The 13,542-nt window shown below is 31.9% G+C and overlaps 1 protein-coding gene across 2 annotated transcripts in view; it reads right to left on the bottom strand.

Annotated features, from left to right (window-relative positions):
• Positions 1 to 381: 381 nt before the first annotated feature.
• The window catches only part of LOC127720440 (uncharacterized), a 53,785-nt gene continuing 40,624 nt past the window's right edge, over positions 382 to 13,542 (bottom strand). The window contains exons 10-11 of one of the 2 annotated variants that reach the window (XM_052227031.1): positions 5,962 to 6,105; positions 382 to 4,480 (exon numbers count right to left, since the gene is read on the bottom strand). In XM_052227031.1, the coding sequence (XP_052082991.1) occupies positions 4,428 to 4,480; positions 5,962 to 6,105 (197 nt within the window). In that variant the 3' untranslated portion in view covers positions 382 to 4,427. The remainder of the gene's footprint in view (positions 4,481 to 5,961; positions 6,106 to 13,542) is intronic. The other variant, XM_052227032.1, reaches the window with a different exon arrangement.

The following is a 13,542-nucleotide window of genomic DNA, read 5'->3' as shown; positions in this document are numbered from 1 at the left end:
CAACGTGTTCTGCTTATTTAATTTTACGTGCATCGTGATGTTCAAATGCTTATTTTGCGTGCTCGGTATTTTTCAAATAAAATTCAAATACTTGGCAGGGATCGTCAAGAAATACTTTTTTAAAAGCCGTAAACCATTTACATCATAAATGTGTATACTAAATCGGGAATAACAAGTAAAACAGAGAGTTTATATATACAAAAAGACAGTGACTCAGTCACAAAAGGTTCACAACAGTCTTTATTTTTCGTGCAACGTTCATGACAGAAATTATTTCACGTTCAACGTGAAATTATGTCTTATTTCACGTTTTTTTGCAATTGTATTAATTAGATCTCACATATTCAACCAGTAATCAGTGTTCAATAATAAATGCATGCATTAATTTCTGAATTTATAGTATTTCATCATTCATAACAATTATTGAAGATTGAGCATTTAAATTGTTACATGTGTAGCCTTGTTTACTATGCAGATATTATACTAGACTACATCTAGTAATGTATTTATTGACTTTATTTCAAATTCTTGCTGACTGAACACTTTCTTTTACAACTGATCATCTTACAACAGCTCTTAAAGTTACTCTATGAACAAATAAGCATCATGTATCTATATTATAAAAACTCATAATACAATGTACCTAAATAATGATTTGGTACTGCTGCAAGTTTTAGAATGAAAAATGTTTTTTAATACATATCTGATATATATGCAAGGATTGTTGGCAACGTGACCAGAGGAATTTGATTTAAAAATGAATACAATATCCAATGTAAATATACAAGTTTGTTGAATAAAATATTTTGAATCAAAACTACATTATGTATCTTTGATATTAAGAAACAAAACTACATTATATATCTTTGATATTATGAAACAAATAACAACGAACTACATATTAAGCTGAAGTAACCAATACATTTTTGGCAAGAGCATTACTAAAATTTGGCATACTCTAAATCAAATACTGTGGATTCATTTATTTTTGTGTGTACCAATTTTCGTGGATTTAGGAAATCTTGCATTTTCGTGACTATTTGATTTCAAGGGTTTGGCCAAAGCCTGCATTAATTTTAGTATCCCACAAATAATAATGAATCCAAGGTAGTATACTTCCTTATCATTACAGCATTGTGACTCTAAAAATAACAACACATTTATAACAACGATTGGAAATTGTCTCAACTACCGAAATGAGGCGGTGGTCTATGGGACTAATATGTTGGAAATTGTCATCAGCGACATGCAATTTTAAAGAGTGAAGAGTTGAGGGCCTTTTATAAACAAATAATATTTTATAGTGTGTCTTTTTATGTTGTAATGTTACACTATTGTCTCAGGTTAGGAAGAAGGTTGGCGCCTGTTTTAATGTTTAAACCCGCTGCATTTTTATGCACCTGTAGTAAGTCAGGAGCCTGTTTTTCAGTGGTTATCGTTTATTTGTGTGGTTCATAGGTGTTTCTCTTTTTTATATAGATTAAACCTTTGGTTTACCTGTTTGAATTGTTTTACACTTGTCATTTTGGGGCCCTTTATAGCTTGCTGTTCGGTGTGAGCCAAGGCTCTGTGTTGAAGGCCGTACTTTGACCTATAATTGTTAACTTTTTATACATTGTGACTTGGATGGGGAGTTGTCTCAATGGCACTCATACCACATCTTCTTATTTATATAAACAAGAGTGCACACGCTGAAATGTCTCGCCTACTATACTGACCATTGATTTTATGTTGATAGTCCTACATATAAAGTTTTACTACAAGTATCACATTAACATTTATGATCCAAGAAAATGAGGTCAAGGTCAGATAAACCAAACCGGAAATACATGTACACCTTTAATACAATCATTCCATACACAGAATATAGATGACCTATTGCTTATAGTATAAAAGAAACAGACCAAACCATGGAAATTCTATACTGACCAATGAACCATGAAAATGAAGTCAAGGTCAGATGAACCCTGCCAGACAGACATGTACACCTTAAAATCATTAACATTACAAAAAAATCTTAACTTTTTTTTCAAGTTGTCACTGAACCATGAAAATGAGGTCAAGGACAATGGACATATGACAGACGGAAACTTTATATCATAAGGCATCTATATACAAAGTATGAAGCATCCAGGTCTTCTACCTTCTGAAATATTAAGCTTTTAAGAAGTTAGTTAACGCCTCCGCTGCCAAATCACTATCCCTATGTCGAGCTTTCGGCGACAAAAGTCACAGGCTTGACAACAAAACTAATAATGATCATATGCTACAATGATACAATGAATGTTTACCACTCTAGCATTATTTCTTGAAATATTTTTTTGTGAAAATAGCTGCTTTCATGAATTTTTCAAAAAATTGATTTGATGTATACCATAAATCTATGAGGATGAAATTTAATAAATAACTTATGGTGCCAAAAGGAAATACTCTTTATGCAATTTAAACATTTTGTGAGAAATTTTCTTAAACTATCAGATAATCCCTTATGAGGATCTGGATGGGGTTTACAGAATAGAGAATAACGGGTTGATACTGCAGAAAAATGGGCAAAACATTTGTAAGGGTTCCGCGGAACCCAGTGTCTCGCCTACTTTTGCTGTTAATCGCAGGCTCAACAAAAATGAGGGGAAAAAAATAAAAATATTCCTCTCTATACTATCTTTTGATTGTAAGTAGCTTCTGTCAAAGTTTGTTAAAAATACGGATAATTTATGAATCTAATAAATGTTTTAAAAACTTAAACTGCAGACTGTATGTAATGTTGACTGGAAGAAAAACTAAGTCCATTTATAAGTAAAATATGGAAAAAATGGAACAAATTTTATCAAAATTTCCTTATAGATACTAGCTTTTGATCATAAACAAGCTTCTGTCCAAGTGTGGTACAAATCCAGGATAGTTTAAGAAAGTTGTTAAAATTTTAAAAACTTTAACCACAGAGTGAATGTAATGTTAACTGGCAGAATAACTAAGTCCATTTATAAGTAAAATACGGAAAAAATGGAATTTTTTTTTTACAAAATTTACTTCTGGATACTATCTTATGATCATAAACAAGCTTCTTTCCAAATTTGGTAGAAATCCAGGATAGTTTAAGAAAGTTATTAAAATTTCAAAAACTTTAACCACAGAGTGAATGTAATTTTTCCTGGAAGAAAAACTAAGTCCATTTAAAAGTAAAATACGGAAAAAATGGAATTTTTTTTTTACAAAATTTGCTTTGAATATAATCTTATGATCATAAACAAGCTTCTGTCCAAGTTTGGTAGAAATCCAGGATAGTTTAAGAAAGTTATTAAAATTTCAAAAACTTTAACCACAGAGTGAATATTTGTGGACGCCGCCGCCGCCAACGGAATGTAGGATCGCTATGTCTCGCTTTTTCGACAAAAGTCGAAGGCTCGACAAAAAAAAATAAAGAATAGAAAAAATATGCCAAAAAAAAAACATAATAGAGAATAAGGGAATGCTAAAATATAAAAAAAATAAGAGAATAATGGAATGCTAAAATATAAAGAATTATAGAGAATAATGGGCAAAAAATATAAAGACTTAGAGAAAAATAAACTTAAAAATAAAAAAATACAGAAATGACATCCCATCCAGACTTTCCCCTTAATATGTCTCTCTGTTATCTATTATGCATACACACTACACTAAAGTCATCACTTTTCATAACTCATAAAATATAAAGAAAATGAATACAATCATGGTTTAAAAAAAAACCTTGAAAAATGACAAAGATTTGAGTTAAAAACTAAAAGTCACATAGAACATTTAAAACATTCAAATATCAATTATATAGAATGCATTTTATAAACACATAAAAGGGAAGATAACTCATAAAAAATTGATTATACATTTTATTACTTTATAAAAATAGTCTTCAAACAAGCATAAAGAAATAAAAGATTCAACACCTTTGAGTCAGGACAAGTGCAAAATGAAATGTTCAGAATTTTGTACCTTGTAATGTTACTGATAACTATTACGGGAAATAAGAATTGTCCTTAAAACAATTTCAATTTTAAAATGCCTGAAAATATAATTTTATTCACCAATAGTCTGCCCTAAACACACAAGAGGATGATGAAATGAACTATAATATGCACAAGTTTTGTTGTCATTTGAATGCATACCATGGTAAGTAAATGGTCCAAAATAAATTTGTTCACAGCTATGGAACTGATGATTTACAGTTGACAAATGACAGAGCTATCCATTAATTGGATACAAAATAAAATGTACTTGTACAAAATGTAATAAGTATTGTTGTTCACTTAATCTTAAGGTTACAGGATATATATTGTATGCATAATTTACTCTATTAACATTATTCATAGTCAATATTCATTTTCACAAAATATATTCACACAGGATTCATATATTAGCTGCAGGTTCAGTATATTTTTTTTAATATAATTTTAGTCAATATCTATTTCCTTCATAGGTGTATTTTCACTAACTTCTGAATCTTCTGAAAAAAATCATCAAATAATTAATACAAAGGTATCCACTTCATGGGCTCTACCGAAAGGATTCACACAGGCGTTGGTTCACCAAACGGAGTTTAAATTAATACAAAAGTCTAAGAAACAGGCATTAGCATTAATATTTTTAATGCATTTTATACTGCCTTAATTGTATCTTAAATATAAGACCATAAATACTTCAACCATGCTTAAATAAGGGCTATTCCATTAAAATGTATGTGGGACAGTAGGAAGGGAAGTTTAATTATTGAATGTGGGTCATGGGTCTTTTTTCAGTATGCGTCTATTACCATTATGCAAAATTATCTAAAAAATGGTTCTTGGTTGTAGGAATATTTTGAAAGTCCCTTCCTACCCTCCCACATACATTTTAATGGAATAGCCCTAAGCACATTTATTGTTTAAAAACCATTATAGATAAATTTATTGACCGACATACAAGTTTGTATTTGTGTTATTATTTCCTGTGTTCATACTTAGATACTATTTTAATAAACAAGTGGCATTTTTTTCCAAGTCAGACATAGAAGTTAATTATTTTGAACATACACAAACAATTTAGTACTAAAGAAATAAGGATGCTTTAAGACATTACTCCAACAAGCTTACATAGCTTTCTCAACCAATATGACAAATGTACAAAGTATAAGAATTGCAGTGATTGGTTGATTGTTTACTTAAGAATTGAATGCTTCTTTTTTAAATTTTATTGAGGTGTAAAAAAGTTGACCCAAGTACATTTCACACTTCATACTAAAAAGGTGCACACGATCAATGCTTTTACAACCCTATAAAATTACAAAAAGAAGCATAATTCTTATGAATACATTTTTATGCTACAACCATGAAATAACGAGTTATATCAAATTTTTCCCTTGTTTCTATGAATTGTTGTGACCTTGCCTTGAGAAGCATGGGCTGTCATGTATGTTGTATTTAACTGGTAAAAATAAAATCTTATTTTGGAATGCCTCTCGATTGTTGTCAGCCAATCAAAGATCAGAATTCTTATAAAACATACATGTAATGTAGTTTTTTTCTTTTTGTGTCATTAAAATTGTCTTAATTTCTATTTTTTTTCCATTGTTGTTCATCATCTTATTCACAACCAATTCAAGGTTGGAAATGAAAGGAGTCATGTATAATGTCATTTCTTTCTTTACTGAGAAAGTTCAAATGCATGAATAACTGGAAATTAAGGATATAAATACATGTACCTTGGAAAGCCATTTTATTCTGTAATTAATTAAATAGATATACAACTATATGGCATTTTTTCATACATTCTAGCTTTGATAATCTTAGGGCTAATATCATCCCTATCAGGAAGAATAATTTTGTTAGAATGATTCAATTGTTCTCAAATCTATCTTTGCAACATAACAACACATATAACTTGACCATTAACAAAGAGCAATCAACATTTTTAGCCAACAACCCAAACACAAATTTGATTACAACTCACCATCTGCTACTATTTTTCCACAATCTCCAACCACAACATTTTTGGCTTCAACATTGATATATTTTTTATTATAAACATTATTGTGATTAACTGAATTCTGGGGACAGCAATTTAGATTACAAGGCAAATCATTCCACTGTTGACCTGTAAAATTATTATTTATTATTAGTATATGTATTCTCTGCACGGCGACATAGTTTCACAGTTAAAATTTTAATACTGATATATCATTTTTATCATATTTTATCACACATTTTCTGAGACTCTTCTAGCTTTTGGGAGTAATGATCTGAGACACAACTAGTACACAAAAATTTAATGTACATCATATATGCATGTAATATTTTGAATCATTGACAATAACAGCAATTCAAGATTACTAAGTGTGAATCTTGTTGCTCTTGATGTACTGTGAAAGGACTTTTATTTATTTGTGGGTATCAATTTTCGTGGTTTGAGCAAAAGTTACATTTTCGTGGGTTCTTAAATTCGGGAGCGTAGCTATAATCTGACAACCCGAAATTCCGACAGTCCAGTAGTCCGACAGTCCGATAGTCTGACGCTCTAATAGTAATACGGTCCGACAATCTGAAGGTCCGACACGAAGCCGTGCTGCTGCAAAGGATATGGATCTCGTCTTCATATAAGCTCATTAGTATACTGTCGAAAAGCGAGCAGTGTTTAAAATTTAATAAAATGCTCCGCTGGGCGCAGCTTGATACGACCACAGAGATCGAACCCTGAACTGTTGGGGCAAGTATGGACACAACATTCAAGCTTGATACAGCACTGAATTTGGATTGTGATTAAATATTTGACACAGCATAGGTTTCTGACACAGAATGAATGTGGTCTAAGAACTTAAAAATTTTTAATTTACCTATTCAAACCATATCATTATTATTTGCTTTTATATATTAATCAGAAATAACCAATTTAAAATTTGGAAACTAGAAAAATGCTTATTTTTGTCCCCCTTTTGGCCCCTTATTCCTAAACGTTTTGGGCAATTACCCCCAAACTCAATTCCAGCTTTCCCTTTGTGATATGGAACCTTGTAGTACAATTCATAAAGATCCATACACTTACATACAAGTTATTGTCATGAAACTAGATGCTTGTTTTTTGCCCCTTTTTTTGCCCCTCATTCCTAAAATTTTGAGGCAATTACCCCCAAAATCAATCCCAGCATTCCTTTTGTGATATGGAACCTTGTGGTACAATGTCAGAGAGATCCATACACTAACACACAAGTTATGTCTGGAAGTTACAAAAATGCTTATTTTTGGCCCCTTATTCCTTAACTGTTGGTACCATAACCCCCAAAATCAATCCCAACCTTCCTTTTGTGGTATTGAACCTTGTGGTAAAATTTCATAGAGATCCCTTCACTTTAACTAAAGTTATAGTGCGAAAACCAATGTGTCTTCGGACGACAACAACGACGCCAACGTCATACCAATATACGACCACAAAAAATTTTTTGCGGTCGTATAAAAAGTGGAATGCGTTGTAATGGGATCCAAATTAAATCCTATACTGTATGAACAATTAATCTAAGATTCCATTCCTGTTCATCATGTCGAAATTCATAACAAGAATGTATGTTTACATACATGCGCATGCGTGTGCATGTAACGTATTATGTCGGGTTGAATGTGAAATTTCACATGTATTAGATGTATGCTTCTCATATCTGAGGGGCGTTAGCTCCAAAGATATGAGTTGATTACATCAAATTGATTTACATAGAAGTAATATAATTTTTTTTATCTTTTCTCTTGTTTTTAAAAGAGCAATTAGTTTTGATAAAATAGGAATAGTGTCAATATCTCAAACTTTCCAGATGCAGTAAATACTTTTCTGGTTTAATTGCCACAACCTGAACTTTTTGCTGATAAATGATAACACTTCTATGTAAATTATAATATGGACCTAAGCATTCCTAGTCATATAATCATCACAACATGACACCAATTATGTGAAGAAGAACGGAACGAAGATGGGCAATGATGTGAAACAGTACTTATTCACACACAGCAGACAAAGCAGGTAGTAGTTAAGACCGATGGCTGTAGTGCTGAAGGTCCTGGGTTCAATTCTGGCTCTGGGCGCTAGACATTTCTTTAATCAGAAGGGTGAATTTTCACCCTCCCTCTAACATCTCTTGTACCCAGACCGGAGTTTAAACTTTGGGGCCCAAATTCCCGGTAATAACCTTTGCAGAAATCCCTAAAGTGTGTATGGTTTCGAAGTAGAAGCATACAACGTGCTTCCAAATAAAATTGACACTTGAGTTAACATAAGGGATTAACCATTCGATTTTTATGGGGCTAAGATGGACTTTGAAATAATAAGGCAGGACCCAAAATTTTGCGAAAAAAATTTATGATCTAAGGTGATCTACATTCACCTCCATGACTATTTATAATATGAAGAATATTGTGTGTATAAAAATGTGATGTGAACAAATGTAAGTGAAAAAAGTTTCTTTCTTAGCCTTCCTCATAAATTCAAATGGTTGCCCCCAGTATGACACCCGTCAATCAGGGCTCTACATTGCAACTTAAACGTTTTCATGTCAACAACGTCACGTGTAAAATCCTACGTTTATAAACATCGTAAATTCCTCTGTCGTTTAATACTTCAATTTTGCTTGAACGGATTTTCGTAAATATTGATGTAAAAATCACTTAACTGGCCTTTTACTGTTTTAGCCCTATTCGTCAAAACTAGGTCGATTCCGTTCGACCGTCTAAGGGTATTAGCGGATTCATCCGAGGATTGCCGATTGAATTTAGGCGCTGTGTTCATTTCCGGTTCGTATGGGATTAATGCGGTCCTGTACAAGACGTCATACTGACTGATTTGATAATTTTCTGTGTAAAAAAATATACAAATTTAACGTTACATGTCTATATAGGCATATTTTTCAGATACAAGTGACCGCGCGTCGGACTATCAGGCTGTCGGATTATAGGACTGTCGGACTATAGGATTGTCGGATTATAAGACTGTCGGACTACAGGACTGTCAGATTATGGGATTGTCGGACTACAGGACTGTCGGATTATGGGACTGTCGGATTATAGGTCTGACCACCTTAAATTCATGGATTTAAGTTTTTCTGAAAAAAAATGGAGTGTAGAATTTGAAGCCATTAGAAACGAAACAAGTTTGAAAATCAGCACTGATCAAATACTTTATTCAGTATTGATGTCCTTTGGAAATGTGAAAACTATGGAAAATTGCATTGTAAATGCTCTCGATCAAGCCTATTCTTGTAAGATTTTTATAAAATTTATATCAAAGGTTTATATCAGCAATGTCTTGGATAAATTTGAAAATCATTTCCTATAAATTAATTAAAGAGGAATTATGTCCCTTTGAATTTCTTGTTATGATAATAAATAAATAAATAAGCTTATTTAGAGTCAGCATAGTATACAAACAAGGACATAACATAAGCTCTAATGAACTTTTAACCGACACATTGCCTGTCACCGAGGTTGTGAGTTCAAATCCAGCACATGGCAGCACCTGGTGCACTGGACTCCAATCTTAATTGACTAGGATTGTCAGTTTTTCTGCCGTAGATCGGTAGTTTTCTCTGGGCACTCCGGCTTCTTCCACAAATAAAATGCTTCGCTGGGCGCAGCTTGATACGACCACAGAGGTCGAACCCTGAACAGTTGGGGCAAGTATGGACACAACATTCAAGCTTGATACAGCTCTGAATTTGGATTGTGATTAAATATTTGACACAGCATAGGTTTCTGACACAGAAAGAATGTGGTCTAAGAACTTCAATTTTTTTAATTTACCTATTATGGTCCAATGTCCAAAATCAAAATACATGGTTAGATTCAGCATATCAAAGAACCCCATATATTCAATTTTTGTTGAAATCAAACAAAGTTTAATTTTGGACCCCAACTTGGACAAACTTGAAAACTGGTCCCATAATCAAAAATCTAAACACATGTTTAGATTCAGCATATCATAGAACCCAAAGAATTCAATTTTTGTTAAAATCAAACTAAGTTTAATTTTGGACCCTTTGGACCTTAATGTAGACAAATTTAAAAAACGGGACCCAAAATTAAAAATCTAAAAACATGGTTAGATTTGGCATATCAAAGAACCCCAATAATTCAATTTTTGATGAAATCAAACAAAGTTTAATTTTGGACCCTTTTGACCTCAATATGAACCAATTTGATAGCGGGCCCACAAATAAAAAATCTAAATACATGGTAAGATTCAGCATATCAAAGAACCCCATATATTCAATTTTTGTTGAAATCAAACAAAGTTTAATTTTGGACCCCAATTTGGACCAACTTGAAAACTGGGCCAAAAATCTAAAATCTAAATACATGTTTAGATTCAGCATATCAAAGAACCCCATATATTCAATTTTTGTTGAAATCAAACAAAGTTTAATTTTGGACCCCAACTTGGACCAACTTGAAAACTGGTCCCATAATCAAAAATCTAAACACATGTTTAGATTCAGCATATCAAAGAACCCCAAAAATTCAATTTTTGTTAAAATCAAACTAAGTTTAATTTTGGACCCTTTGGACCTTAATGTAGACCAATTTAAAAAACAGGACCCAAAATTAAAAATCTAAATACACGGTTAGATTTGGCATATCAAAGAACCCCAATAATTCAATTTTTGATGAAATCAAACAAAGTTTAATTTTGGACCCTTTTGACCTCAATATGAACCAATTTGATAGCGGGCCCACAAATAAAAAATCTAAATACATGGTAAGATTCAGCATATCAAAGAACCCCATATATTCAATTTTTGTTGAAATCAAACAAAGTTTAATTTTGGACCCCAATTTGGACCAACTTGAAAACTGGGCCAAAAATCTAAAATCGAAATACATGTTTAGATATAGCATATCAAAGAACCCCATATATTCAATTTTTGTTGAAATCAAACAAAGTTTAATTTTGGACCCCAACTTGGACCAACTTGAAAACTGGGCCCATAATCAAAAATCTAAACACATGTTTAGATTCAGCATATCAAAGAACCCTAAGAATTCAATTTTTGTTAAAATCAAACTAAGTTTAATTTTGGACCCTTTGGACCTTAATGTAGACCAATTTAAAAAACGGGACCCAAAATTAAAAATCTAAATACACGGTTAGATTCGGCATATCAAAGAACCCCAATAATTCAATTTTTGATGAAATCAAACAAAGTTTAATTTTGGACCCTTTGGACCTCAATGTGGACCAATTTAAAAACGGGCCCAAAATCCAAAAACTTAATACATGGTTAGATTCAGCATATTAAAGAACCCCAAGAATTCAAGAATAAAACCCCATTGAAATTGATCAAGAAATAAGCAATTTATACGAAGTATCTTCTTTTGCACAATACTGTGCAATTGAATATTTCTTGCTATTGCGCAATACTGTACAATTGACAATTTCTTGCTATTGCGCAATATTGTGCTATTGGATATTTCTTGCTATTGCGCAATACTGTTAAATTGAAGATTTCTTGCTATTGCGCAATACTGTGCAATTGAAGATTTCTTGCTATTGTGCAATACTGTGCAATTGAAAATTTCTTGCTATTGCACAATACTTATTATATAATAATTTACACATCCTGTTTGGTGTGTATCTCCTACCATATCATTATTATTTGCTTTTAAATATAAATCAGAAATAACCAACTTAAAATGGAAAATTTTAAAAGAAAAAAATAAAATGCTTCGCTGGGCGCAGCTTGATACGACCGCAGAGGTCGAACCCTGAACAGTTGGGGCAAGTATGGACACAACATTCAAGCTTGATACAGCTCTGAATTTGGATTGTGATTAAATATTTGACACAGCATAGGTTTCTGACACAGAAAGAATGTGGTCTAAGAACTTCAATTTTTTTAATTTACCTATTATGGTCCAATGTCCAAAATCAAAATACATGGTTAGATTCAGCATATCAAAGAACCCCATATATTCAATTTTTGTTGAAATCAAACAAAGTTTAATTTTGGACCCCAACTTGGACAAACTTGAAAACTGGTCCCATAATCAAAAATCTAAACACATGTTTAGATTCAGCATATCAAAGTACCCCAAGAATTCAATTTTTGTTAAAATCAAACTAAGTTTAATTTTGGACCCTTTGGACCTTAATGTAGACCAATATAAAAAACGGGACCCAAAATTAAAAATCTAAAAACATGGTTAGATTTGGCATATCAAAGAACCCCAATAATTCAATTTTTGATGAAATCAAACAAAGTTTAATTTTGGACCCTTTTGACCTCAATATGAACCAATTTGATAGCGGGCCCACAAAATAAAAAATCTAAATACATGGTAAGATTCAGCATATCAAAGAACCCCATATATTCAATTTTTGTTGAAATCAAACAAAGTTTAATTTTGGACCCCAATTTGGACCAACTTGAAAACTGGGCCAAAAATCTAAAATCTAAATACATGTTTAGATTCAGCATATCAAAGTACCCCATATATTCAATTTTTGTTGAAATCAAACAAAGTTTAATTTTGGACCCCAACTTGGACCAACTTGAAAACTGGTCCCATAATCAAAAATCTAAACACATGTTTAAATTCAGCATATCAAAGAACCCCAAAAATTCAATTTTTGTTAAAATCAAACTAAGTTTAATTTTGGACCCTTTGGACCTTAATGTAGACCAATTTAAAAAACGGGACCCAAAATTAAAAATCTAAATACACGGTTAGATTTGGCATATCAAAGAACCCCAATAATTAAATTTTTGATGAAATCAAACAAAGTTTAATTTTGGACCCTTTTGACCTCAATATGAACCAATTTGATAGCGGGCCCACAAATAAAAAATCTAAATACATGGTAAGATTCAGCATATCAAAGAACCCCATATATTCATTTTTTGTTGAAATCAAACAAAGTTTAATTTTGGACCCCAATTTGGACCAACTTGAAAACTGGGCCAAAAATCAAAAATCTAAATACATGTTTAGATTCAGCATATCAAAGAACCCCATATATTCAATTTTTGTTGAAATCAAACAAAGTTTAATTTTGGACCCCAACTTGGACCAACTTGAAAACTGGGCCCATAATCAAAAATCTAAACACATGTTTAAATTCAGCATATCAAAGAACCCCAAGAATTCAATTTTTGTTAAAATCAAACTAAGTTTAATTTTGGACCCTTTGGACCTTAATGTAGGCCAATTTAAAAACGGGACCCAAATTAAAAATCTAAATACACGGTTAGATTTGGCATATCAAAGAACCCCAATAATTCAATTTTTGATGAAATCAAACAAAGTTTAATTTTGGACCCTTTTGACCTCAATATGAACAAATTTGATAGCGGGTCCACAAATAAAAAATCTAAATACATGGTTAGATTCAGCATATCAAAGAACCCCAAGAATTCAATTTTTGATGAAATCAAACTAAGTTTAATTTTGGACCCTTTTGACCTCAATGTGGACAAAGTTGATAACGGGGCCCAAAAATCAAAAATCTAAATACATGGTTAGATTCAGCATATCAAAGAACCCCATATATTCAATTTTT

The sequence above is a fragment of the Mytilus californianus genome, unplaced genomic scaffold, assembly GCF_021869535.1.
Source record: "Mytilus californianus isolate M0D057914Y unplaced genomic scaffold, xbMytCali1.0.p SCAF_11, whole genome shotgun sequence".
NCBI lineage: Eukaryota > Metazoa > Mollusca > Bivalvia > Mytilida > Mytilidae > Mytilus > Mytilus californianus.
Note: the sequence above shows the minus strand (reverse complement) of the source record. Positions and strands in the feature narration are given on the sequence as shown.